The sequence below is a fragment of the Coccinella septempunctata genome, chromosome 4 (assembly GCF_907165205.1).
Source record: "Coccinella septempunctata chromosome 4, icCocSept1.1, whole genome shotgun sequence".
Lineage (NCBI taxonomy): Eukaryota > Metazoa > Arthropoda > Insecta > Coleoptera > Coccinellidae > Coccinella > Coccinella septempunctata.
This window is the reverse complement of record NC_058192.1, coordinates 6,948,310-6,972,735: the sequence shown is the minus strand read 5'-3', so window position 1 is coordinate 6,972,735 and position 24,426 is coordinate 6,948,310. Positions and strand designations below refer to the sequence as shown.

Here is a 24,426-nt window from a genome sequence, read left to right as displayed (position 1 = left end):
TATCTAGCAGAAAAATCATTGTAGAACTAAACGTGATACATATTCTGAAAGGGCAACCTTTCTAGTGATGAATCTCGACATTTCATCCACCCAGGCGCAACTGTTCGATCTTGAGGGAGTTTCAACTGAACCCAATTTTTTGGGAATTTTTCGAAGGTTGCCTTTAGAGTAACTTATCTTCCAGAAAAATCATCGTAGATTTAAACGAGATACATATTCTGAAAGAGCAACTCTCCTTGTGATAAATTTGAGAACTTCATCCATTTCGGCACAACCGTTCGGTCTTGAGGAAGTTTTAACTGAACCCAACTTTTTGGCAATTTTTCGAAGGTCATCTTTAGGGTGATTTTTCTTCCAGGAAAATGATCGTGGATCTAAACGTTAAACATATTCTGAAAGAGCAACTTTTCTAGTAATAAATCTGAGAATTTCATTCATCTCGGCACAACCGTTCGGTCTTGACGAATTATCAAGTGAAACTCGCAATTTATGAAAAATGAAAATCTGAACGAAGGGAGATAGGCTTTCGAAATTGCTCGCAATACATTCAGCGTGTTCGAAAACCTATATATCCATACCAAAATATGCTGTGATATTCATTCCAGCTAAATTTCAAGACTCTCAATGTCCAAGAATAGGGAAATCATGACCTCTCCCATAAATCGTGGATGGGGATCGCCTCCTATCCAACCCCTTTCCCATCCGAGGTGTAACGGACGAATATTAACCAGCTAAAACACAATGATTCAACACCTCACGAATTATGTACACGCGATTCCGGTAGAAGTGCCGAATTAGGCCGTTTTTACATCATCATAGAGCGCGATATGGCCGTGATATATAAACCAATTAAAAGTGTGTGCGGTGTTTAACGTAATACCTCGGCATCCGGCAGTAACACGCGTTCAAATAATGGTGTTGGGTGTGCTTGCGGGACGATAACATCTCCTCGTGGCGTGTGCTGACTCCATTTGTAATGCCGGGCCACGGTGGAGATCCCAACCACGCATATGAGCGCCGCTCTTTGATTGCTCGCAAGGAGACCATGCCCGTATCCCAGCCGGTGCCCTAGGTCAATGGAACTTTTCTACGAATGTCTATGGGAAGGAAAAAATTCACCATCTTGAAGCTGGCAGAACCATCTTGCTGTTATCGATTACTTGACCATCATTTTAGGTTAATTTATTACCTCAGTGAAAAGCTTCTTCCTAACGTCAAGCAAGTATAACCAGCGTTTTCTCCCACTATAATTCAGGGCCCATAGAAGGCTTTCTTTTGAACCTTCAGCCGTTTTTGCTCAAATAGGTCGATGAATCGAATTCTTGGAAAGAAATTGGCGATATTTCTCGTCGAAAAAATGGAGTATAATATCTTCTTGTCCTTCCATACAATATACATCACAATTATCACGAAAGAAATGAGCCCAAAAAGTGATCTCGCACTCCCCGAGTGGGCCGAGAAGCCCCTCATTACAGAGATCTCCGTAAATCCACCTCTCGCAAATTGGAATAATCCGAGCCTGCCCTCAAGATCTGTCTACCACGCAGCGGACGATAATCGCCAATGTTCGCCAGTTTTGTGGGTCGCAATGAAGAGAGATGTAATGGCGAAATAACGTCCGCAACTTTTATCGAGATCGGCCCGAGAAATACCCCATTAAATTCGGCTTACAGCTCTATCTAGACGTGTCATCACCCACATGTACTCCACTTGAGAACCGGATTGTTTGTCGCAACGAATCAATTGATAATCACGCTTTGTGCTTCTCAACAAGACTTCGAAACGTCTCATTCACGTAGCCAGAAGTCGGTTGTATCAAATTGAGGACATTGGAAGTCGCCATGATGCAGCAAACTTGAAATCGAGTCAGAGGAGATCTGGAATATTGTCAGTTACCAGCTTGATATGAATTATAACTGATCCAAATGAGCTAGCAGACAGAGAAGAGCCTTTTAACATATCCAATTCATCGTAGGAAGCTTCTCCAAGGTGCTGAGTTGGTCAAGTTTCATCATTTTCAAAGAAATGAATTCACAAGAATGTGGGATTCATCTGCAGTTCAAGGCGATAAGCATAAAATTCCAAATGCAGCTAAGTTTCGGTGAAAGCTCTATCTTCTGATATTTCCAACGGAAAATATCCCCCTTGAAAATACAATATCTTAGGACCATTTTTGTTCAACACCTTCACACGTATAGGCTGATCACTGGTAGGAAAGCAGACCATTAACGTCTACACTACTCATAAAAAGAAACCTACCATCAGACTAGATTATTATTTTAATAGCGAACCTACGCTTGAAACCAGGATACGCAAACGAGTTTTCAATAATTATCTCATTATAATAAAAATCCCGAATGGACTGTAAACCGTCTACCATGTAAAGCTAATTGTTTAAACTTGTAAGAATAATCGTAAAGTTGTTGACTGATAGCTTCGCTCTTGCGATTTTTTCACATCGTATGAAAGCTGCGAATGTGGACTGTCTGGTTGATTGCGTTTTATGCAGAATTTATATCGGAAACGGTAGCACAATGCAGTGTTAATGGGTTATTCCAACAAAAAGTTGTGCGTCTAGATTACTTTTGGATTCTCGTTCGTAGATTGAGATACATTTCATGTTAATTCATGGCCTCTACTTGTTGGGTAGGTTTAACGAATTATGAGACAGGAAGAACATCAGAAACCTGCATTATTTGTCACCAATAACTGTAAGGGTTGAGCATGCATTTTTCTGCCTCAAGATTTTATTTTCCAACATCTAAAACACAAGCAATGAAATGGTAGTTTATATAAATTCTTCCCTCGTTTAACCCTTAATAACCTGAGTTATGATCACTATTCTAATTGAATAAATATTCTTTATAGAGTGTACAAGACAAAAACAACTCAATTTCTGTTTGAAAATTGTATAGTTTTTGTTTGAGAAAAATGGTGTTACATATATGTAACGCTAATAGCTACAGTTACTGAGAAATAAAATAGATTTGCCAGTGAAATTTGCGTTACATATGTGTAACACTAGGTTATTATGGGTTAAAGTTGAAAACTATAAGAAGACTCATTTGTTCTGAACGCTATCACAACCCTGAATCTTCGACCAAAAAGAAATGTTGTTTCATTCGATGCTCCAGACCACTGACCTGATTTCTAAAGGGTGCATCCTAATTCAGTCCACATAGAGAGACAAAAAACTTGTTGACTCATTCAGCTACCACTAATGGCACCATCAAGGGTCAACTAAGCCGTCCTGTTCATTATACAAATACCATTCTTGAGCAATTATCACACATGTAGAACCGCTAACAATGCTAAGCGGACTCTTTCAACCCAAATCCTTTTCCACGTAATGGACCATCACTATGGTAGCTTTTGAAGAACATATGTTGATTCGAACAGAATAACTGAGCCGACCAGCCATTCAGATTTATTTACGTCTGACTGAGATGAAAATATTTCGGTGTCTTGTAGTGTTAAGTGCTTTTTAATGTTGACTAGACTTCTTCCTTTATGAAATTGCCTCCTAAAACCGAAAACTATTGCTCAAGATAAACAGGCGAATGGATGCATTCAGGATAGGCACGTTGTGAGCAGGTAGAAATGGGAAGAAATACACTTTTTCGAATTTCCAATTTATTGCATCCTGTGAAGAAGCGTGTTCTGTTAAGAGATTCACTTAGGGGTTCTCCGACATTAAAGTCACATTTCGAGAAGCTTCGTTTTGAAATCTTGATGAATGTCCTGTTTCACTCCGGAGGAAATGTAACATAACTGCATGTATATTGGTGTGGTTAGTTCTTTGACGATATTCAGCGATTCGAACTATTTTAGACATGATATTCGTTTCTTTTATTTTTTTTTATTTCAGCACCTACTTCCCCATTTCAATTTCATTTTGTTCTTCGTTCTTATTGAAATTTTTAGTTGAAATATGTTTTATTCAATTCAAAATATAAGGTTAACACTTCCAGCTCTTCTAATCTTTGATGAAACAGTTTCAGAAAAGGTGAATTCCTCGAAAGACTCATCAAAATGAATAGCCAATTGATTTTTTGGCTTTATATCGTTATTCTAATCTATAGTTATTATTATTTGGGCACTTTCTTGCACACTTGTTCCTCGTCTCGAAATTTCTGTAGGAGGAAATATCGATTTCCGTTTCTAATAACCAACATCCGAAGGACGAGGTCTGCAGAAGCCCATAATGCCACAAGAACGATAGGATTCGATGAATAGGCGAGCAAATTCCCGTTAATTACGAAAAAACCCCATTGTCGTCGGTATTGAATCGATGGCACGTCTTTAGTCCTCGGCAGATATATAAGAATCCTACTTGGAACAGAAATCGGGGTCTTGTAAGTGAAAGACCGGCGTATATCCTTGTCAGACTCCCCAGGATGCGAAACAATGCCAGCAGTCTTAATTTATCACCCAGTGGGACAATTTCCTTCCTCACAATCGAACGCGCCTCTAAGATTGAACTTTCGGAACTTGTCATCGCTCTTTTCTTGGTCTTCCTTTTATTTTCTCCTGCGTTCTCATGGATGTATTAAGCGACATGAAGAGCTCCTTCGGAAACAGAATGAGCAGCCCTCTGCACAGATAAATAACCTTAGCCTTCAACGAATGGGGAGCCAATATTGCTATATTGACTAAGGGAGATCTGGCACATAGCAATAATTTTTGGAAAAGTAACGCAGGGCTGCAATGTCCAATAATGAATTTCACAGATTGTAAATGATTTTTATCCTCCGCAACAAAGACTATAGACAGATTGATCAGTAATTGGGCCTATTCATTTAATTTTATACTGCGATTGAGATATTGGCATTCAGTTCAGATGTTTTCGTCCATTTTTATCTACAAAAAATATGAATGTGGGTATGATTATAAAGAAAGAATATCAACTGCTTTATATTATGCTCTTATAAAATCTTGAAACATAAACAATGTGTGGCTATAAATTGATTTCGTATCAACCAAATATCTGCATAGATTCCACAGCAAGAATAACATGTCCATTGAATCGCACCCACAGTTGTGCAAAATTGTAAAATCTGCCCATAATTTCCTAAAAACTCATTTCGATCTGATGAATAACAAATGCTAAAATATTCAACCGTTATGACACTATTCTCTATGGGAATTTTCGATATAACGAGAAGGATGCATTAATAACCAATTTACATATACGATACTTCAATAGAATTGTAAATTACACATTGTTTCCACATAAATAAAATGATGCGATCAGTTGTGCATTGTGTGGAATTTTAATTTACATCTCTATCTTCTATCCCATGGTACCTACGCGCTGTAATGTATACATTGATATCGTTAATCTTCATAAATTAATTGTTGATAGAATGCGCCAGGAGTTGACGACCTAGGTGTACACTGTAATTCAGCACACTCAAACAAAGCAAATGTTCACAAAAACATTATTTTGAGCTTGCACTGTTATCAGAAAACATCCCACCCTCATAAAGTTCCATTAAATACACATTTTTCCATATGTTGTCGTAGCAACAACGCAGCCACAACCAATATACAGAAAAAATGAGGAAAAAATGAATTATTATGTAGCAGTGCTGGTGACAAGTACCTAGAATCATTTCTTGAAACTTTTCAAATCCTGTCACATCATCCCACTCGACATAACCTACCATACGATCCATAAATTGACCAATTAATATAATTTCAAAACGCCCATCTCAACCTTATCTCGATGGACCCAAACTTCGTTGCAATTGAACCCTCATTTTGTTTTTCACATGTCTATGTCACTCGAGAAGGTTATCGAATACAGTTCAAGCGTTTTACGAACGAGATAAGGGCTCTATATTAATGATGTTTGACATAAAAATTAATTGCCAGTATCTCGGGATTCATATGAAACTCGATCTCTTGTACGTGAGTCAATCCAGTCTCGAAGATAAGGAAACTCTTCGAAAGTTCTGGCGAAAGACGAAGGGGAAGACTTGTGTGGATGCCACTATTGACATTCCTTCATTCCTCATCTCAATTTCAAATGAGAATGACCTGAGCGAAATCAAGTATTAGAGCACTTAATTAATGCCATCAATAAATTATCTCAGCTCCAGAGAACAATACCAGACCACAGTAAAATGAAGAAGTAATGATGAGTGAAGGTTCAGTCACTTTAACTGCCAGAAAGAAACATTGTTGGGCCAGAATCTTTGTGTGTATGTGTCAGATTGCCCCGTTTTTATGTAGCATTTAACGCTCAGGCTGAATTTCATGCTCATTAAGTATTTTAATTATGTTAGCTCAGGGAATAACATAATACCACACTTGTGCGTAAATTACGTCTAAACTAACACACCAACTATATTATGTCATGTTCCTTTGTCAGAGAAAAGCTCAAAGCTACGCAAGTAATTGCCAGAATTTCTTAGTTTATTCCGTTCCATTTAATTGGAAGCAGATGGGAGTTCGAAACCATATGGTCTTCATTCAGTTTGGGGTTTGAGTTGGTTACAATACATTGTTTCAACACGTTTATTAGCTGTTGAAGTACGGCATAGGGAGTGTTGCTTTGAAAATAAGTTGATGACATTCTTATAAGGAAAGATTTAATCACTTCTCATGCCTGCGGAAGCATTCTGCCTTCTCCCTTAGCACAATCTTACGAACTTTTTTTCAAAAACCAGAATCTTTTGAAATAGGTATAGTATTCTGCATAGACAATAATTATTGTCTGTGAGAGTTTTGTTTGTTCAAAAATCATTATAGACTGGTTTTGTTTGCTTTTATTCCCGTATAGGAAGTACTCCTGCATTATTTTCATTTCATTCTAATATATTTTTTTTTTTAATTCTAAATCTGATGATTTAATGAAATGAAGTTTCATTTTTTTTTCAAATTTAGTTTCATGACATTGAAAAACATGTTGGTATAAAAAAATTTCGCAGAGAAAACGCTGCATCGTGTTTCAACAAAGAAAGCGGCCTACTACAGGTTTCTCTGTTGTCTCTGAACAACGCCGGTCATCTCTAATGTCTTTCAGCTCTCGATGTTGCGGTCTCAGCGGGGAAATTTATGAAGCCATTATTGATTTGATTTATCTCGGTATTTTATTAATTTATCGAGCCATTTCTTCTATAGGTACCCTCTTCCATACTTCCAGTCGCCTATGTTGTAAGCAGTTCATCTTTCGTAATTCCCTGCCCGCTGCTAAGAATCAATAAAGGAAAGAGATTGAGGTCCTCTATTTCTATACCGCTTCGATCTACGTGCTCGAGAATTACAAGAATTAATGAAAATATCGTGCGATAGAAAGAAGATCACACTTTTTAGGTATTGATTGTTGCAAGGAGTTTTTTGAATTTTGTTCTTAGTTTACATCATTGTTCCAACATATATATACTTGTACTACGAGGATGTATTGATATCTGGTTAGCCTAGACCAATTCCATGCATAATAAAATATTGCGTTACCATGGCAACGAACGATAACTCATTAGAAGTGTCAGTGTGAAGTTTGAGGTCAAAAAAGTAAACCAGAGTTACGCAACAAATCAAAAGAGAGAAGATGTCCATCGAAATTGTGAAAATCGTGAAAATCGAAAAATTGGAGTATCGAGCCATCATCATGTACCTGTATTTAAAAGGGTTAAGAGGTAAGCAGATTTACGAAGATATGCTTAACACCCTTGGTGATCAATGTCCTTCGTATGCGACCGTGAAAAATTGGACTGCAAGATTCAAAAGAGGTAAATTGAAGATGATGACAGATCGGAAAGGCCAGTTTCTGTGTCAGTCCCCGAAAATATCGATGCAGTTCATGACATAATTTTATCAGAGCATCGAATTGGGCTAAAACGGATATCTGAAGCACTGAATATTTCATACGAACGCGTTCATCATATAGTTCACTTCAGTTTGCTGCAAAATGGATCCCCAAATGTTTGAATGTTGACCAAATGCGTGCAAGGGTAGAAGCATCGCGTTCGATCTGTGCTCGATTTGAAAACGATGTAGACTTCTTAAACCGAATTGTTACTATGGATGAGACTTGGGTACATTTCTACGATCTAGAAACAAAGCAACAATCAATGGAATGGCGACACTCTGATTCTCCAAGACCTCATCAGAAGTTTCGTGTCCAAAAATCTGCTGGAAAAATTCTTGCTTCAGTTTTTTGGGATTGCCATGGAGTAATCATGATTGATTTTTTGAATAAGGGTAGAACAATAACCGGCGATTACTATTCGACATTACTGATCACTGTACGGGAAAAATTGAAGAGAAAAGACGCGGAAAGCTATCCAATGGTGTTTTGTTTTTGCAGGACAACGCCCCTGCACACAAATCTCATGTTGCCAGCAAAAGATTCGTGATTTAGGGTTTGAATTACTAGAACACCCCCCTCATTCACCAGATTTGGCTCCATCCGACTGTTTTCTCTTTCCTCATCTGAAAAAATGTTCAAAGGTTCGTAAATATTCTTCCAATGAGGAGGTAATAAAAACTGTGGCGGTCTGGTTTGCAATGCAAGAAGAAACATTGTTTTTGAAAGATCTAGAGTTCGCTGCAATAAATGTATCCGATTAAGAGGAGAATATGTTGAGTACTAAAATATTTTGAAATTGAAATTTTGTTTGGTTCTATAGAAGGCTAAGAATTTTTCAATATATCCTCGTATAAAATGTACGGGTGAATATTGAACGTCCCTTACAACTTGCGATCTTGTGAAATGAATAACAATGAGAAATTGACGAAGAGACAATTCAGAAGGCAGTCGATAATGCTGAATTGAAAATACAACTTCCCCGATAAAAACCGGAATTTCAAATGAAAAGCTCCTCGACCGTGTCTAGCTCAGATAATCTATTTCAGACTTTACAGTTAGACAACATTTTATTCCTGCGATAGAAGTGTAAATAAGCAACGACGACTGTCTTGTCTTGTTCACGAATATCAACTAACTGAAATATATCGGTGTTCTCGGTCTCTAACTTAGCGTAAATGTTTCGTACGTCTTTGAAGACTTTCTCACAGTTCTTAAAATATCCATCCCGAGAAATTAAGAGTTTGCAGTTCGGAAGAGTTGTTCCAGAGTTCTGACAGGCGTTCGGAATGGGGGAAATTATACGGAATTGCTGAAAAAGTGAGACGCTGGGGGAAAGATGATATTTCGTCGAGTTATGACGCCGACAAAAACATGTAATTCGGAAACATCAACTAATAAAGGGAAAAGTTTCGCGAGAAACCAACTGGCAGAATGTCATCCTTGAGAGAGTCCAGAACTTGTTAATGAAGAAGGAAAGAAGAATGATTAGAGGAAGAGCAGGGGAAATTGATTGAAAATTTGTTGGAATTGTTCAGCTTGAACGTTTCAATGGAAAAGTCATGGAGAAAACAGCGTAAAGTAAAAATTTCTCATAATTGATCATTATTTTGGAAATATTTTCGTCGAATTAACTTCTGATATTTGAAAGATCAACGTAGTGTATTGATTTTTTTCAATTGTAAAAGGGGATATACTCTTCACTTTCGTCTCATATCCCTAATGAATTCAATAAATTATTGTTGGTTTTACTGACAATATAAAAACTCTTTGCATAAGAAGATTGTCCACCTTTTATTGAGCTGTCATTGTCAATTGCCAATAAATTAGAGTCATTCGGGGCAACTGTGCGCACTTTTGCCTTTCAAGCCATACCCTGTTCCAAATGTTGAAGCTAGGAAAATTAAAACATATTCATAAGATAGAGAATTTTTAAATCTATAAGAAAACATCAAAAAGCAAACAAACAAAAACGTTTTCCTTCCGCAAAAAAGAATTTAATAGAGAAAGTCGGAGTGCGTTCACATGCCCCGTATTGCGGGTAAGTGTGCGCACCCTCACGGGGTAAGTGAACGCAGTGCTTAGTGAAGCACACGATCAAAACAAATTACAGAATAATGTCATCAAAATGTTACAATATTAGAGAAATGCTGTTTATTGTCAATACAGAAGCGCCTTTTTACAAGCAGTGCATTATTGTTCGTGCCACAATTCTTGGTAAACACAACACTTGATACATTCCCCTGGTGGTGGCTCTTCATATTTTTCTAAACAAATATGAAAATATTGATCGAGTCTTAACCGGGAAAATCAACAATGTCTTAATTTATTCCTTACTGAACCAATGCCCATATAATGAATCTATGCGCACACTTACCCGCGCACACTTTCCCCAGTAAGCCAAAATTTGAATCGACGTTCTTACAGAGTTGAGCAGCTAAGAGAATCCAAAATTTTTTATTATAAATTTAGATTAATATGCTCATGATCGAATAAAATATTGTTTAACACTGAGAGACTCGGAACTTGGACCTGGAAGAATGTGCAGAGATGCTAAAAATGAACAAGAAAACTAGTGAATTTGATTGATTGCAAATAAAAAGTTAAAGAAACGTGGCACGGCGCACTCCTATGAAAAACTAATATGGCGATTCTGCGCCCTTGCTTCACCCAAATGAACCCCTCTTTCATACATTGCATAGTCGAGATATACGCACTGCGCACACTTACCCACTGCGCTCAGTTACCCCGAATGACTCTACCCGTTAAATAAATGAAAAAGCATTGAATTCATTGGATCCCACCTAGTTCAACTGCTCAGAGGAACCCTACTAGCTCTCAAATCTCGTTAATTACGATATTAATAAAAATATGAATGTGTAGAGGAGCTATGAAGGTATGACATAACATGATGAACGAGTTCGATGTTACCGTTAGTCCACAATTGTCACACGGTCATCTACGATGTCATACAAACGGTTTTAATTATATTATCATACTTTCATTCACTTCCAAGCTACTTACCACTTTGTGGAGCCATCATGTCAGCCTCTATATACCATGATGAATCTACGATGTTATTGTAAAAGCTGCTTCTTCATAAATATCGGTTGGACCGTTCAGCTGTCCCATCAATCATGGTTTTTGGAACATCGTTTTCTACTCCAACATTCGTCCCATAGTTCGCTCAGAGTTACATCCATCTACGAATCGAGGAAGAGATGTGACAAGAGTATTCTTCGGAGGGGTAGATAAAAAAACTATTTGATAAACGGGATGTCATACAGTGTGCGGATAAACGATTTATATTTGAATGCTCAAACTGTTGCGCTGGTTTGTCGACTAGAATTTTCACTCCCTTTATCGCGTCTGAATGGAAACTGAACGATGTCTCCCATCGATTTTATCTTTGTTTTTGTGGTGGAATGCATAGGGAATAAAAAACTTCTTCCACAACCGTTTGAAAGTGGAACCTTGACGCATACAAATATAAGTCTATGGGTCTTTATAAATGATTAAAACATCGCAGTGGTCGTCAATTTTGAATTTGACATATAATTCGAAACCCTTAGTGGGGGGAAGCAATACTTTTTTGTATTGTAATTGTATGAAACTTTGATGATTTGAGCAAACTATCCAGTATCAAATTTCTGCCTTATACATATATCACTTCTAAATTACTTCTAATTTGCATTCACTTAGTCCATATTCATCTTGAAAAGCAACCCAAAACACCTCATCAATCATTTACTTCCTACAATTCCCAACATTCTCCCGTAGCATCACCCTTATCTCCCCCCTCGAAGCAATATCCATCTAAAAGCACCGTTTTCTTTACAGGGTGGATATATCTAATAAGAGAGGTGTCAAATGCCATGTGAAAGACAGTCAGACAGACAGACGGTGTAGCTGTCGTGATGCGAAGCTAAAACCAGGAGCCCCTAGTGTGGTTTGCTGCCAGCATGGCGGGTTTTCACCCTCTGGTGCCCCCCTTGTGGTGTGCTCCACTGATCTTGTCTCTCCTGTCATTGGCGTGCAGGGAAATGGTGCAGGCAACCTTACAAGGTAATCAAGGTAAGCGTCGTTCTTTTTTCTATAAGGATAACGAGATGATTCTCTTTTGAAAGAGTGGAGAATAAATGTTTCCAATGATGCCAGACTGGAAGCTTTAATAATATTTATTCAGCATATCTAATATTCCTGGGCTTCAATAATTGAATCAACATCTGGAGCACGGCCTATACATACACTTCTCGAAGTTTGCAGCTTTGCTGAGTTCGAAGCCTCCTAGGAATAAGTATACGTATCTCGCCTGAGTAAATTAGATAATTCCCAAAGAACTTCTAATTACAGCTATTACCACGGCCATAAATAAGCAAGAAGGAATTGTGGGGCAACCTTAGATGTATAATTATTATCCCCGGTGTAATCAACCGGCATGCTATAAATTTAAGCTTATTACTATTATTTTCTTCAATAATGGTCCAGAATCAATTCTCTCACTAGGTGATCCCCCCGTTTTTACACTCAAGGCTCGAACAATACCAGACATTACCTGGATCGTTAAGAATTATTTTGTTGATTTGAAATTTAATTTTAAAAGAAACACTGAGCTACCATAACGAATGACACTTTGTCTGAAAAAGATTTAAAAGTTTGAATTAAAATAGAAGCTAGAACATAAGTAACCCAACGCTGTTGAGTTTGGTATTTTTAAATATCAGATCCTCATTTCTCAACTTAAGCCCTGAAAATTTCTCGTTTTTGACGAGGATGAAAGCCAAAATATTTACACAAAGATCCACATAAGCTGGTAGGCCTAAAATACCAAAACGAATCAATCATCTTCCGACCAACTCAAAAATGACATAACAAGTTACGAGGAATTTACACCATGAGGTGGAAAAGTTGGGTAATCTACGTGTGTGCTGTCAAACAGAGGGTGATAAATTGGATTCTGCCTAATCTTTCATCTAAGATAACACGGAGCCAAATAAGCGCTTCCAGTACGCCTTCCAGGAACAGATTGACGTTCCGTAGCCTGAAATGTTGATGTGAATTTTCATTTTTTCGATAATTATTTCCGTGGAATAATATTGTTTTTATATTGGCTCCAATAGAAAACTGTTGTTTTTATATCGTGATTTGATAACGAAGGATATTCCATGCCAAATATTAATTTTGGATGATATAATTACCTCATAGTATAAAATAGCATAATATTCAGGGAAAATGCCAGTATCATTCCTTATACCCATCAGAAACCTATAATTGATTTATTTATGTTATGTGATCCCACATTATTAGTTGCCTTGATTATTTATCACGAACGTTCAAAGCTCAATCCAAAATATCTTGGTCGATATACTTCTTCAATTTTTCAAGATCTCTTTGTTTCGACATCGACATGCCATTCCAAAAATAGGCGGGACACTTCTCGGAAATAGCCAAAGGAAAATGCATTGCCGCTTCATTAAGCCCAAATTCAAAGAATGACCGTGTAGATGCCGAAAAGGATGTAATTATTTTTATGTCTCACTTGTTAATAGGCCGTAAAAATAAAGCTGCATATAGGTTTCGCCCGCGTATTTATACATGTAGGTAGGTATAAATGTGTTGGATCGTGTATCGTAAAAAGGCGCATCTAAATGGAAGAACCGTGTATTTGTAATATCTACTCTGGCAGCGAAAGAGCAACGTTATGACTTACGATCTAGAGTGCTCTGAATGGAGAGGAATATTTATCGAAGGTATGGGGAACGAATGCCAGCTCATCTGTTGCTCAACATTTCGAAAGCACATGAAGTAACAGTGCTGACAAAGAGCTAGGGATCGTGGTGTATTATATGCGTATAAATAGTCGAAAAATTATCATCTCCTTATAGGCGAAAAAGATCTGTCGAAGTCCTGTTGCAAGTTTATTGAAGCATCTACAGAAGCTAGCTCAAATCGCTCTCTATAAAACTCAAATCATCTCTCATACTGTTCTCACCAAATCGCTCTTTGCAACTCTTGGATGCAATCTATGGCATGATAAGTAGCGTTTTCATGTTCATCTCTTCAAGGAGATAATAAATCTGATAATGATGACTTCTTTTGGTCCCTTCTATGAGATATGGAGCTGTTGTCTTCCCAATCCATCAGAAGGTAGATGTAAAATTCTACTATGAACTTGGACTGCAGTGCAACAACGAGTTTTTCCATGGCAGCAATCAAACACGATTACAGTTTCACGTGGGCTGTTGTCTTCTTAGGCAGCTGAGAAAAATGAGGAATACTCGAACCCAAGCAGCTGAATCATAACATCCAGCTGTTCAAGACACGTCGGTTAATCGAAATTGCTCTCGGATATCGTCGGAAATCAAAACAAATACATAATAAAATGATATATACAAGAACAGAAATATCCTCAACCGTTTTATAACCCCATAAAACGCTTATATCGATAAGACACGATGTGTGTCGCCCCAAGAATCAGACATATAAATTTTGTAACTGAATATCGCCGACGTGACTCTCGATTGAATTATTCGACACGCAAGTCTTAATTCTTGGCTAGCGTCTTCATTCTCCTTCGATTTCACCGGTGCGCGGAGGTGAGAGCAATATGAGAAGCCGCTGTTGTGGCGACCGAGAGGTAGAAACGTCAGAATGTTGCCTTGGACTGCTATAAAATAACACTTGCAGCCGACAATTCAGATAGGAGATATCCAGCCGTCAATTGCTAGGAGATCGATTGTGATACTTCTGCAGGTTAGGACTTGTCCTAACTTGCGCAGGAAATTGAGATGTTGTTATGACTACGATAAAGTTTCGTGCTGGGATTTTTGCAACTACGGTTTTGCTGGATCAGCAGACTTTCTCGACTGCATTCGCAAACTCTGCGAGTGACCATGAATGCTTCGATGAGCTCCTCACTGAGGATACAATCTTGATAACGAAAAACGCGCTCTTTACATAACATCATCGAGTATTAGCAACATATACAGAGTATGATGGAGATGATTCCTCGATGAAATTAAGCAGAGGTATTTCCTATAATTTTTTTTTCGAAATCGACCTCCCTTCCAAGATACAGCCTTTGGAAGACGATGACGAGTTGTCAGTTAATTTTTGCCTTCGTCCTTCGCATTTGTTTACAGACACCCTGTATAGTTGAAACACTGTTTGAAATTTCAAACCGAGTACAGATTGAACAGAAAGCCTCTACCCCTTATTTGCACTCTTCTGATTAACATTATTTTACTATTAATTCAGGGTAGGGCAGTATCTATCAAGCTCAAAGAAGAAAAACAGTCCACTCCTCGATTTCTGCTAGATCCAATCTCATTAGGTACTTCCTGTGGAGGCATCCAGTAAGGAGGTGTAGCAAGATCCAGATACTTCTGAGATTTCGCAATATTGGAGTTTCGAAAAAACTTTTTGGAATTATCTGACCCAGGAAGAAAGATTCCCCTATATAGTGTTCCTCTTTCCGTTTTTTTCTTTCACCTGAAACTCCCTTCTGTAGGTTCTTTTACCTTTCACAAAAAAGTTCTCGGCCATTCTCAAGTGATCAGTAAGCTAGACTAAGCAGGCCTTGTTATTCTTTCCTATTTCTTTGACTCATAACTCCTGACTCCCTGACCCATTCTGCTTGCATATGCCGGCAGAACCTGTTGAAAGCTTCGCGCAGTACGCTCCTGTACGGAATGAAACATAATATATCCCATAATAATCGTAAATAATATTATCGTTTGAAATATAATTGAACCACACCATATATCGCATTACGGAAAACGTAATACCGATGTTTGGATTATATTTTGATAGTGCGGAAATAAATCTCGGTGATACATAAAAGATAATAGTCCATAAAATGAATTTCCCTGTAATTTGATTATTTATTGTTGCACGGTTAATCCTTTCCCAATACGAACCTGTGATATACGTATTAGGATTGGACCGTTAAAATGTATTGACGGTGATCTTAATGGAATGTTCCGCTAATTGATGCTGAATTATGTTTTGGTATTCATTCACAACTTCAATCTTCACCTCCATCATGAATTGTTGGAAATAATGTAGCAACGGCATGTACCAAATCTACATTTTGTTCTTCTAAATAATCCTCATAATTCAGTTGCTTCAAATTGCAAATCTGAAATGAAAGGAAGAACTCCCGCTTCAATTCTCCTCCACGTCGTTCGCAGTCAGCGTTCTTTGATTAACAATCGAACCCAATATCTTGAAGTGCGATCGGCTTCTACAGCTGCAATACCTACAGCCAATTAATTTCAAACGTACCAGCATTTATTTCAGTGTCGCTTTAAACGTTGCAGCCCATAATGGCTATGTTACGTACCGGGGTACACAGTGCGTTCGCGTTTAGTATATCGTTTCGATCTTATCGAGGAACAGGACAAAATTTCAGCCGCTTAAGAAGCTGAACCTTGAGGGTTTCCGATGTTGGAACTGAAATAACGTATTGATCAACACGGGAGGAATGGGGTACTCATTTCCTTTCGTGTATCATGGAAAATACTAATATATCGATCTTAGGCCCGTAAGATTAATGGTAGTTTAAACCAAGAATGAAGGTTTAAACTTTGGATAACGATTATTTCTTAAGATCAAACATAGTTAATCCATCAAAGATGGTTTAAACTATCGATTAGTTTAAACCTTCGGGGCGGTAGGTTTAAACCATTCAAAAGGGATTGAACCCTATATATTCTATGAAACTATTTTCTACGAAGTTTTTGAAGTTTCTTGTTTGTTTTGATTCAAGAAATTGTGTTTAGGATTTGCGTTCCCGGTTAGAGAATTATTGAATTCAATGTTTGAAAATGAACATGGAATTGGAATATGATAGTGATTCGGATTCAGATTTCGTTAGATACTAAATATAGATATTTTCAGAAACGAAGCACTGAATGCTATGTATCAACCATAGGTTTTACCTCACACCTCAATAATACAACAATAATAATGCTGATACAAAGATCACAACAGAACGCAATAAATTAATAAACTGATCGCTGCAGTCTGACAGAAGCACTGATCCAAAGATTAACACAGAAAACTAAGAAATGACAACCAATGAGTCACAATTAGTTCAAATAGCCTACTATTTTGACAACTACACAGGATTAGTTAATCTCTTCTCATTTTGTAGTTGATCTTAACACGACGGTTTAAACCATAGATTAACTTTGATCGGAGATTCCTTAATCGGAAGTTTAAACTACGATTAATCTTACGGGCCTTAATCGATCAATCTCCAGTTGTTTCTAGTAATTAATCTGAATATTTCATTCAATTTTTCTTGACGAATTCTTAACTGAACCCAGCTTTTTCAGGATTTTTCGAAGGTAAGCTTGCGAGTCGTTTATCTTCAATGAAAGTAACCGTTGATGGAAATGTGATACATCTTCTGAAAGTACAACTCTTCTAGTTATAAATCTGAGAATTTAATCCATCTCGGCATACCTGTTCGCTCTTGACGAATTTTTAACTGAACCCAGCTTTTTCAGGATTTTTCGAAGGTCAGCTTGCGAGTTGTTTATCTCTCAATAAAAATAACCGTAGATGGAATTCTGATACATATTCTGAAAGACCAACTCTTCTAGTAATAAATCTGAGAATTTCATTCATCTAGGTGCCACCGTTCGGTCTTGACGAATTTTTAACTGAATCCAGCTTTTGAACATGGACAAACGACCCTGATATTTTTGTTTCAAAATTCGCATTTGGGGGTGCCATCTTCACATCGCTGTCACTAGTGTAGTCTCATCCGCTTCCCTACAGAATCTGCACTCGTCAGTTTTTACTAGACCCATTACAATTAGGTGCTTTCTGAGGCGTTAATGCTATATAAGAATCCAGTCAGGAGTTAGAACATATTCTTGCTAAGCGTTTCAAAGAAATCTTTCGGAGTAATTCTCATTCAAATTTTTCCTTCTCCTGAAAGTCTTTCTGGTAGGTAGATTTTATTGTAGCACAGAAAGGTTCCGAGCTAAGGTGTTCTCTTTTCCAATGTCCTTTTTTAATCATCATGTCACTGGAATGTTCGCTGATGAGATGTATTTGGTCAGAGAGGCCATAGCTCCCAAGTTCAAATCACTCACCATCGGTACCTTCCCTGGACATTCTTAGAAGGCCCTCATGAGCAATGTATCACAAGGTGAAGAAGTATGGGATCTGTAATAGCGTCCGTAGCTTGGTGGTTAGAAGCGTCGGTTTAGTATTTCGCAACCGCAAGATACTGAGTTCGATCCCGGGCTAGAGAAGAAATTTTCTAGTCGATACGGGTTCGGGCCACCATTCACTGTTGGGTTAAAAATAACAGTGCTGTGTCTAAGGTGGCTTAAGGACACAGTAACACAGCCTACACTGATTCTCCGAACTCGTACAAGCTTTACGGAGCTTCTTAGGGGTTCTTCGGTATCTATGGAGAATCGGGATAATATGAATATGAATGTAATGATATGAAGTGTTTTAGTGATGCTCTATGCTAGCTGGGTTCTCTATCAAGGGTTTTCCTCGTACGGTGAGCTGCAGTTGGCGAATACAATAGACCTTGAGGTGTGGTTGAAAAATCTCATGTGTAGTATACGAATACTGCCACAAGAATGGAAATAGGTCTATGACCAGTGATGGTGAATACTTAGGATTTTGCTAGCCTAATTTGGGTTTCCGAGCGTAACTTTACATGAACCAATCATTCGTTCGCAAGAAATATGGTCGAAATCTGACTGCCACAAAAAGTCAGATGAGCCATACATCATTCAATAGCCCAAACGGATGCGATCCGCAATTTCATCAGTTCGAATCGAAATTTAGAGGGGCCGAAACCGTTCATGAATTATTCGTTCGGACGTCCATTTTAACAAATGGGTCTACATCGTTTCGGAATCCACCACAAAGCATCGCCGAAACATGCATCACCCCGGTGCACCATTCAATTATCCGTTATTGCATAATTTAAAGAGCAAACGACGAAATTATCGCACTCGATCGCAATATCCGCATCGATGGTGTTTTATTTAACTGGCCATATTTACGCACCGAGGACATAAATTACAAAGGAGGACCGCACAATAAATCAACCTTATGAAATGAAGTGTTCTGTGCGCTGGCAGGGAATCGGCATAATTGAAATCGCCCTAATGGCGTTTCGGTGTAAACAATCGGCGCGGGTACTTTGACGGACTGGCCGCGCGGCCTGTCATTTTTGTTTGCGCAGCTTGAAAAATAGACGGACAGGCCGCTTTTGGATCGGCCGCCGAAGGGTCAATCTCAAGTGCGTCTCTGTTTGTCTTTGCGATCAAATCGGCCCTATTGGCGCTGCTTCTAAGCTGATTGTATCCGCTGCTGTTCGGATTTATACCCTGCAGCACCTACCGACGATTGTTCGCAAAACGGGGTCTCGTGAAAGAGTTGGCTGTGTTTGTCCTTGCGCCATGTGAGCATTCATATGGCCATGAGGGTGGTCCACTCTGCAGGCGTCGATAAGATTCAATAACTTCAGGGTCTAGCTTCAGACTTGGTTATCTTAAATACCCTTTGCTATGGCTATGCAGTTCATCAGTTCTGATTGGATTTGCGTCCAAAAGTTTCATTCAAGTCCATTCGTGAAATAAGCATAAAAGAAACACTTCTGTTCCTACTCCTAGTCTCATTTAAACCTAGATTAAAAGAACCTAATCAAGTGTGAAGATAAATATTCCATTTTATTTGAAGAGCTCTTTGCATCCCCGGCAAGAAGAAAAAGCAGTGAGACTCTGGCTGCAAGATTTTGGTCCTCCATCACCAGGTGTGTAACCTCCTATCATATATCAGAGAAAGCCCCTGCAATCACACAGAGATGGCCAAGATTGGATAATCTTAATTAATATTGAGAATGAGAAATTAAAGTGTCTGACAGAATTTGCTCCTTGCTTGGCTGAGAACATGCAAGGCTAAGAAAAGAGCTGAGCTAAGGTAACCACCATGAAGACAAATCTGGGAACAGAGACAGTGCCATGATGGTGGACTGTTTAGGGTTAGGGGGGCGCTAGGGCTGGTTGAAAGTCGAAAGTTCTGTCAGGAAAGACGAACAAAATGTTCCTGTGAGTGGAGCACGCTTAGGGGTCTATGGCATCTCATTGAGGAACGGTCCTCTCTCAGGTCAAAAACTCCTGGCCTTTGAAGATGAATCAGCTGAGTCTGGTGACTGGCGCTGTGACGGTTTGAGAAAATGGGACTCTATGAAGAAGAAGAATGTACGCGAATTCTCAATCTTCCATCTTCCGTTTCATTCTAACCTAAGCAAACTTTCAGATTAGAATTTCTATGTTACTCCTTTTTTTTGTTTTTTTTTGGTGTAGCAGGAGAATCTGCAAGTCAAACGAACCATCCTCTCCTGAGGGGGAACAAGTGTGGGGATTCTCACTTTCCTGAGCTCGAGACCCACTAAAAAACCTTAACTGCTTCTTGAATATTGGTTCCGGGCATTTGCCTATAAACCGTTCATCTCTTAGTCGGTTTTCTTCTCGCACACTATCGTGCTGGAATTTTATGTGTTTATCTTCTATTGGATAACACTTTATTGGATTGTTCAATAAGTTTCTGTTCTCATTTTAATCTCTTTTCCATTGATCTCTTGATTTCCTTCGGTAAATTCGCATTCTTCTTTTGTCTTCCTCTGGGTCGTAGTCCACTAGTCTCCTGAGTTCTTGATTCGGATGGTTTGTCGCTGTTTCGAATAATTTCTCTGCTTTTCTGTTCATGAATTCCGTTATGGTTTTCCATTTTAGGTCCCTATAAATCTGTCTATTCCTGACAAACCAAGGTGCATCTATTGCACATCGAAGCAGCTTGTTTTCAGTGGCCTGAATTCATTTGATATGGCTCTTTGCCGCGAAACCCCAGGCAACTGATCCATAAGTCAGTTGAGGCCTAGCAACGGCTTTGATTATCTTCAATTTTGTCTCTTTCGGCATGTGGCTTCTTCTTCCTATTAGAGGGTAGAGTCTATTCATCGCTGCTTTCGTTTTATCGAGTGCTTGTTTGATATGCCTTTTCCAAGTAAGTTCTTTGTCAAGCGTTATTCCTAAATATTTGGCTTCATTTTTCGAGTCGCAGTCTTCTCTTCTGTAGTAATATTGCTTGACTCTTTTGTCCATTGAGTTTCCGGAAATGTTACTCCTGATTTCATCCTCGTAATTTGGGTTTACGTGTAATCCCATCGATCTATCGACGGATATTCATGACAGCTGACCGTATGCATCTAGGTATCTGCCCGATACAAGCCGCTGGACCCTCCCATCCTCGGTTAGATCCAGATGGATCCATCAAAACAATTTTGTTTATGATAATCAACCGGTCGAGACGTCCAGGGTGACAATGAATGGTCCCTGGTTAAGTGAACGATCGATCCCCTGGAACCGTTCCCTGATTGTTTACAGAGGAACGCCATTAGGGAAATTTCAATTATACCGATTTCCACGGTCACCAAGAGGCCACGATGCTGGCAGTCGAATGCAGAATGAATTAACGTGTGATGGAAATCCTGATGGGGTTATCTGTCCCTTATGGAAACGTCGGAAAACTTCATCTTGTCGTGTAGATATATTTCATGTACTTTTCGAATCTCATTTTCTCAAATGAAAACCACATAACTTGATCGATTGATTGATTGACAGACATTCATTTCACAACGGGTCCAAAACACGAAAATCGCAGATCTGCAACCAATTCATCATCAAATATTTAACTTTACACTATCTTCTTATACTCGCAATTTGGTTCTCTTCATATTCCATTAATATCCCTCAAATATTTAAACCTCAACAGGTATCTATTTACTCAGCTACATAACGCAATCACATCTCTCGAAAAGCAATTACAAATATTAACTCCACCTCATCCTCGTTCGTGTATTTTCTATATCTCGAGTAGATCACGCACAACGCAATATTTTTTCGACAAATATTCGATGCAGTATTCAGATCGTCGAATTACTTATTCAAACAATCTCTTATTGATACAGTGGACAGCGAAGCATTGTTTCAGGATGGTTAAATATCCGTTCCTCAAGAACCAATAACAAAAGCTAACGTAGACGTACGTGCTTCATAATATACCAATGAAATATAATATTATCTGTATGTTTGTGAACTCACACATTCATTAATCTATTGAGGAATAAAATTTATATCGCTTTCATTTTTAACAACTCCATTACGGGCTAGGAATTAGAAACATCGATATAATTTTTTATGCCGAGGAAATGGTGGTATTATGACTAGTTCTTTTTGTTGGATCCCCATGGATGCTTACCTGAAGAAGCGGCGTTCCATCTCTCCATAATATTCTTCTTCATTAGCATTTTTATTACAATCTCAACGATCGTAGTGAGCATATCCAGCCATGCCGCACGATCACAACAAAAGAACTCCAGGAAACAAAGGAAAACACGGTATTATCAGACAAGCATTCTAATTAAGAAAGGTGAAATAGTGGCGACTACAAATCCGGTACTGTTACAATGGACGGAGATCTGTAGTACTTAATTTTCTTGTCTTTATCGGTTGAAGATTAGGAACACCTTTGCTTTATTATTTCAAATCAGGGAGAAAAAGATCAGGAATTTCAACAGCCACGATGCTGGAATGAGGGTTTGAAAATGTTTCTACTTTTGAGTCCTACTCAGTATGTTTATCATTTGTTTTTGAAATAAAAAACAAAACTGATATTTCGAACGAATTTTCCTTCGTACTTCCCTTCCTTATTGGATGATTTATTTTCAAACTTATGTAGAGTTAAAACTTTTGCTTTCGTACCTTCGAATGATGTTTTTCCGAACCTCGTTTCTACAATACAAAGCCATGGTGTTTCACTTATCGTGTAGCCTCGAATGCTCACCATCAAAAAAACCCTTTCACTTGCAAATTCTCATAAACTAACATTCAAGTCGATGTTCATCGAAGTGAAATGGAATAATGCTGACTGACAGTTCACGCATTCAAACCTCCACTTAGGATGTCTACTGTAAATGTTTTGATTGAAACTGACAAATTTGGCAGCCCGTTATTAAGAAGCCGAAGAATCAACAAACTCTTTAACGAGGTAATTATACAGTCTGACTCAACGGATCGATATTAATCTCGAAACACATTGTAGAATATGTATTTTGTAGAGTGACAGATGACGCTGCCTGAAGCACTTTTTATTCTAGACTTCCAAACCCAACATCTACATCATTTTCGAAAGGATTCCGAATGTAGACGTCTCAATGGTAATAAATGATGATTACACTTTTCTTGTATCAACAATTTTAAATAAATACACGGCTTGGTGATTAAAGAGTATGATGATTCAGTACAGAACATCATATATCAATTTACTGTTAGCGATTGAACTTGTATGTCGTATATTTCCAGCACTGTTCTGGCTAAAGAGATATCATTCAAGAACTCTAAGTTTTGTCCCATAAAACGAACGCTATTTATGTTTTGGGTGACAGCTGGTGGCAAAATTATGAGATGCCATGTTGTTCTGAGCTCCTTCAGCTCGCCATCCAGTTTTTATGAACTCCACTGAGTGATTCCAGTTGGTCCAGTACCTGAGATGGCATTAAGGGGCTTAGCTCTTTGCTCCTGCAAACTTGTGGACGATAAACTTATCGTCCACAGCAGCATTGTGATCGGGAGTTCGATCTGCTAAACCTTTTTTCATTAGGTTTTTGGAATTTTCCAATATCCGAAGACTCCTCCAAGGTTATTCGCTTTGGTTTATTCCTTCTTTTGAGATACTTTCTTGTAGAGGTCCATACTTGCCTTTTTTGTACAACTCTTTGCTATCAACAGCATTCCACTTGAAGAGTTACAAATACCAGGTATAGTCCTGAGGCCATTCAATGCAGACCAAATTCTTTAGGAATTTCGAACCACATTATTCAATTTTTCTGAATGATTTATATCCAGAATTTATTCTTGCCATTCTTCCCTCTCGCAGTGCTTTTTTCTCAGCCGATTAAATAGAATAATTTGCCGGTTTCCGTTATTACACCGCTATACTACTACAGCCGGAATACGAACCGTTTAAATTAGAACTTCGGCCACGTAAAAACGGAAAAACCGGGAAAACACCCAACCGGGAAGTGAATAAAGACAATAGGAATTATTTTAATGGTCTCACAACTCCCGACGGTTATTAAAAATTGTTACCGCGAGTGATAATCCTCCAGCTAGGTAGATTCGGCGATGTTTTTCACTACCTCCATTACAGTTGTCGCTTTTTTCCGGTCTGCTTTTCCGGTGTTATGATGCGGACGATAATCCCTTGGAATTTAGTTTTTCCGAAGATTTATCTCCTTGGGATGCAGAAATTCCGATTTAAGCTAGGACTTAGAGACATCCGGATTATCATGGCTGAAAAATTGCTAATCCCTTGAGGAAAGAAGGTGATATACACAAAAATACCTGGAGGAATCACTCTTCGGCAAGTAAATTCCCAGAAACCCATTCAATCGCAGTTAACAAATAGCCGATTGAATCACCGCAAAATCCTAGACGCAGTGAGATCCAACAAAATAGAATTCGCAGAAAAAACCGTCATAAAACCCGATGAAACGAAATATTCTCCAC

At 38.4% G+C, this 24,426-nt stretch overlaps 1 protein-coding gene across 2 annotated transcripts in view; it reads left to right on the top strand.

Moving 5' to 3' along the window:
• Positions 1-24,426, top strand: part of LOC123311390 (netrin receptor UNC5C) — a 191,263-nt gene that overhangs the window by 32,173 nt on the left and 134,664 nt on the right. For both annotated transcript variants that reach the window (XM_044895293.1, XM_044895292.1), the window contains one exon: positions 11,654-11,887. In XM_044895293.1, the coding sequence (XP_044751228.1) occupies positions 11,776-11,887 (112 nt within the window). In that variant the 5' untranslated portion in view covers positions 11,654-11,775. The remainder of the gene's footprint in view (positions 1-11,653; positions 11,888-24,426) is intronic.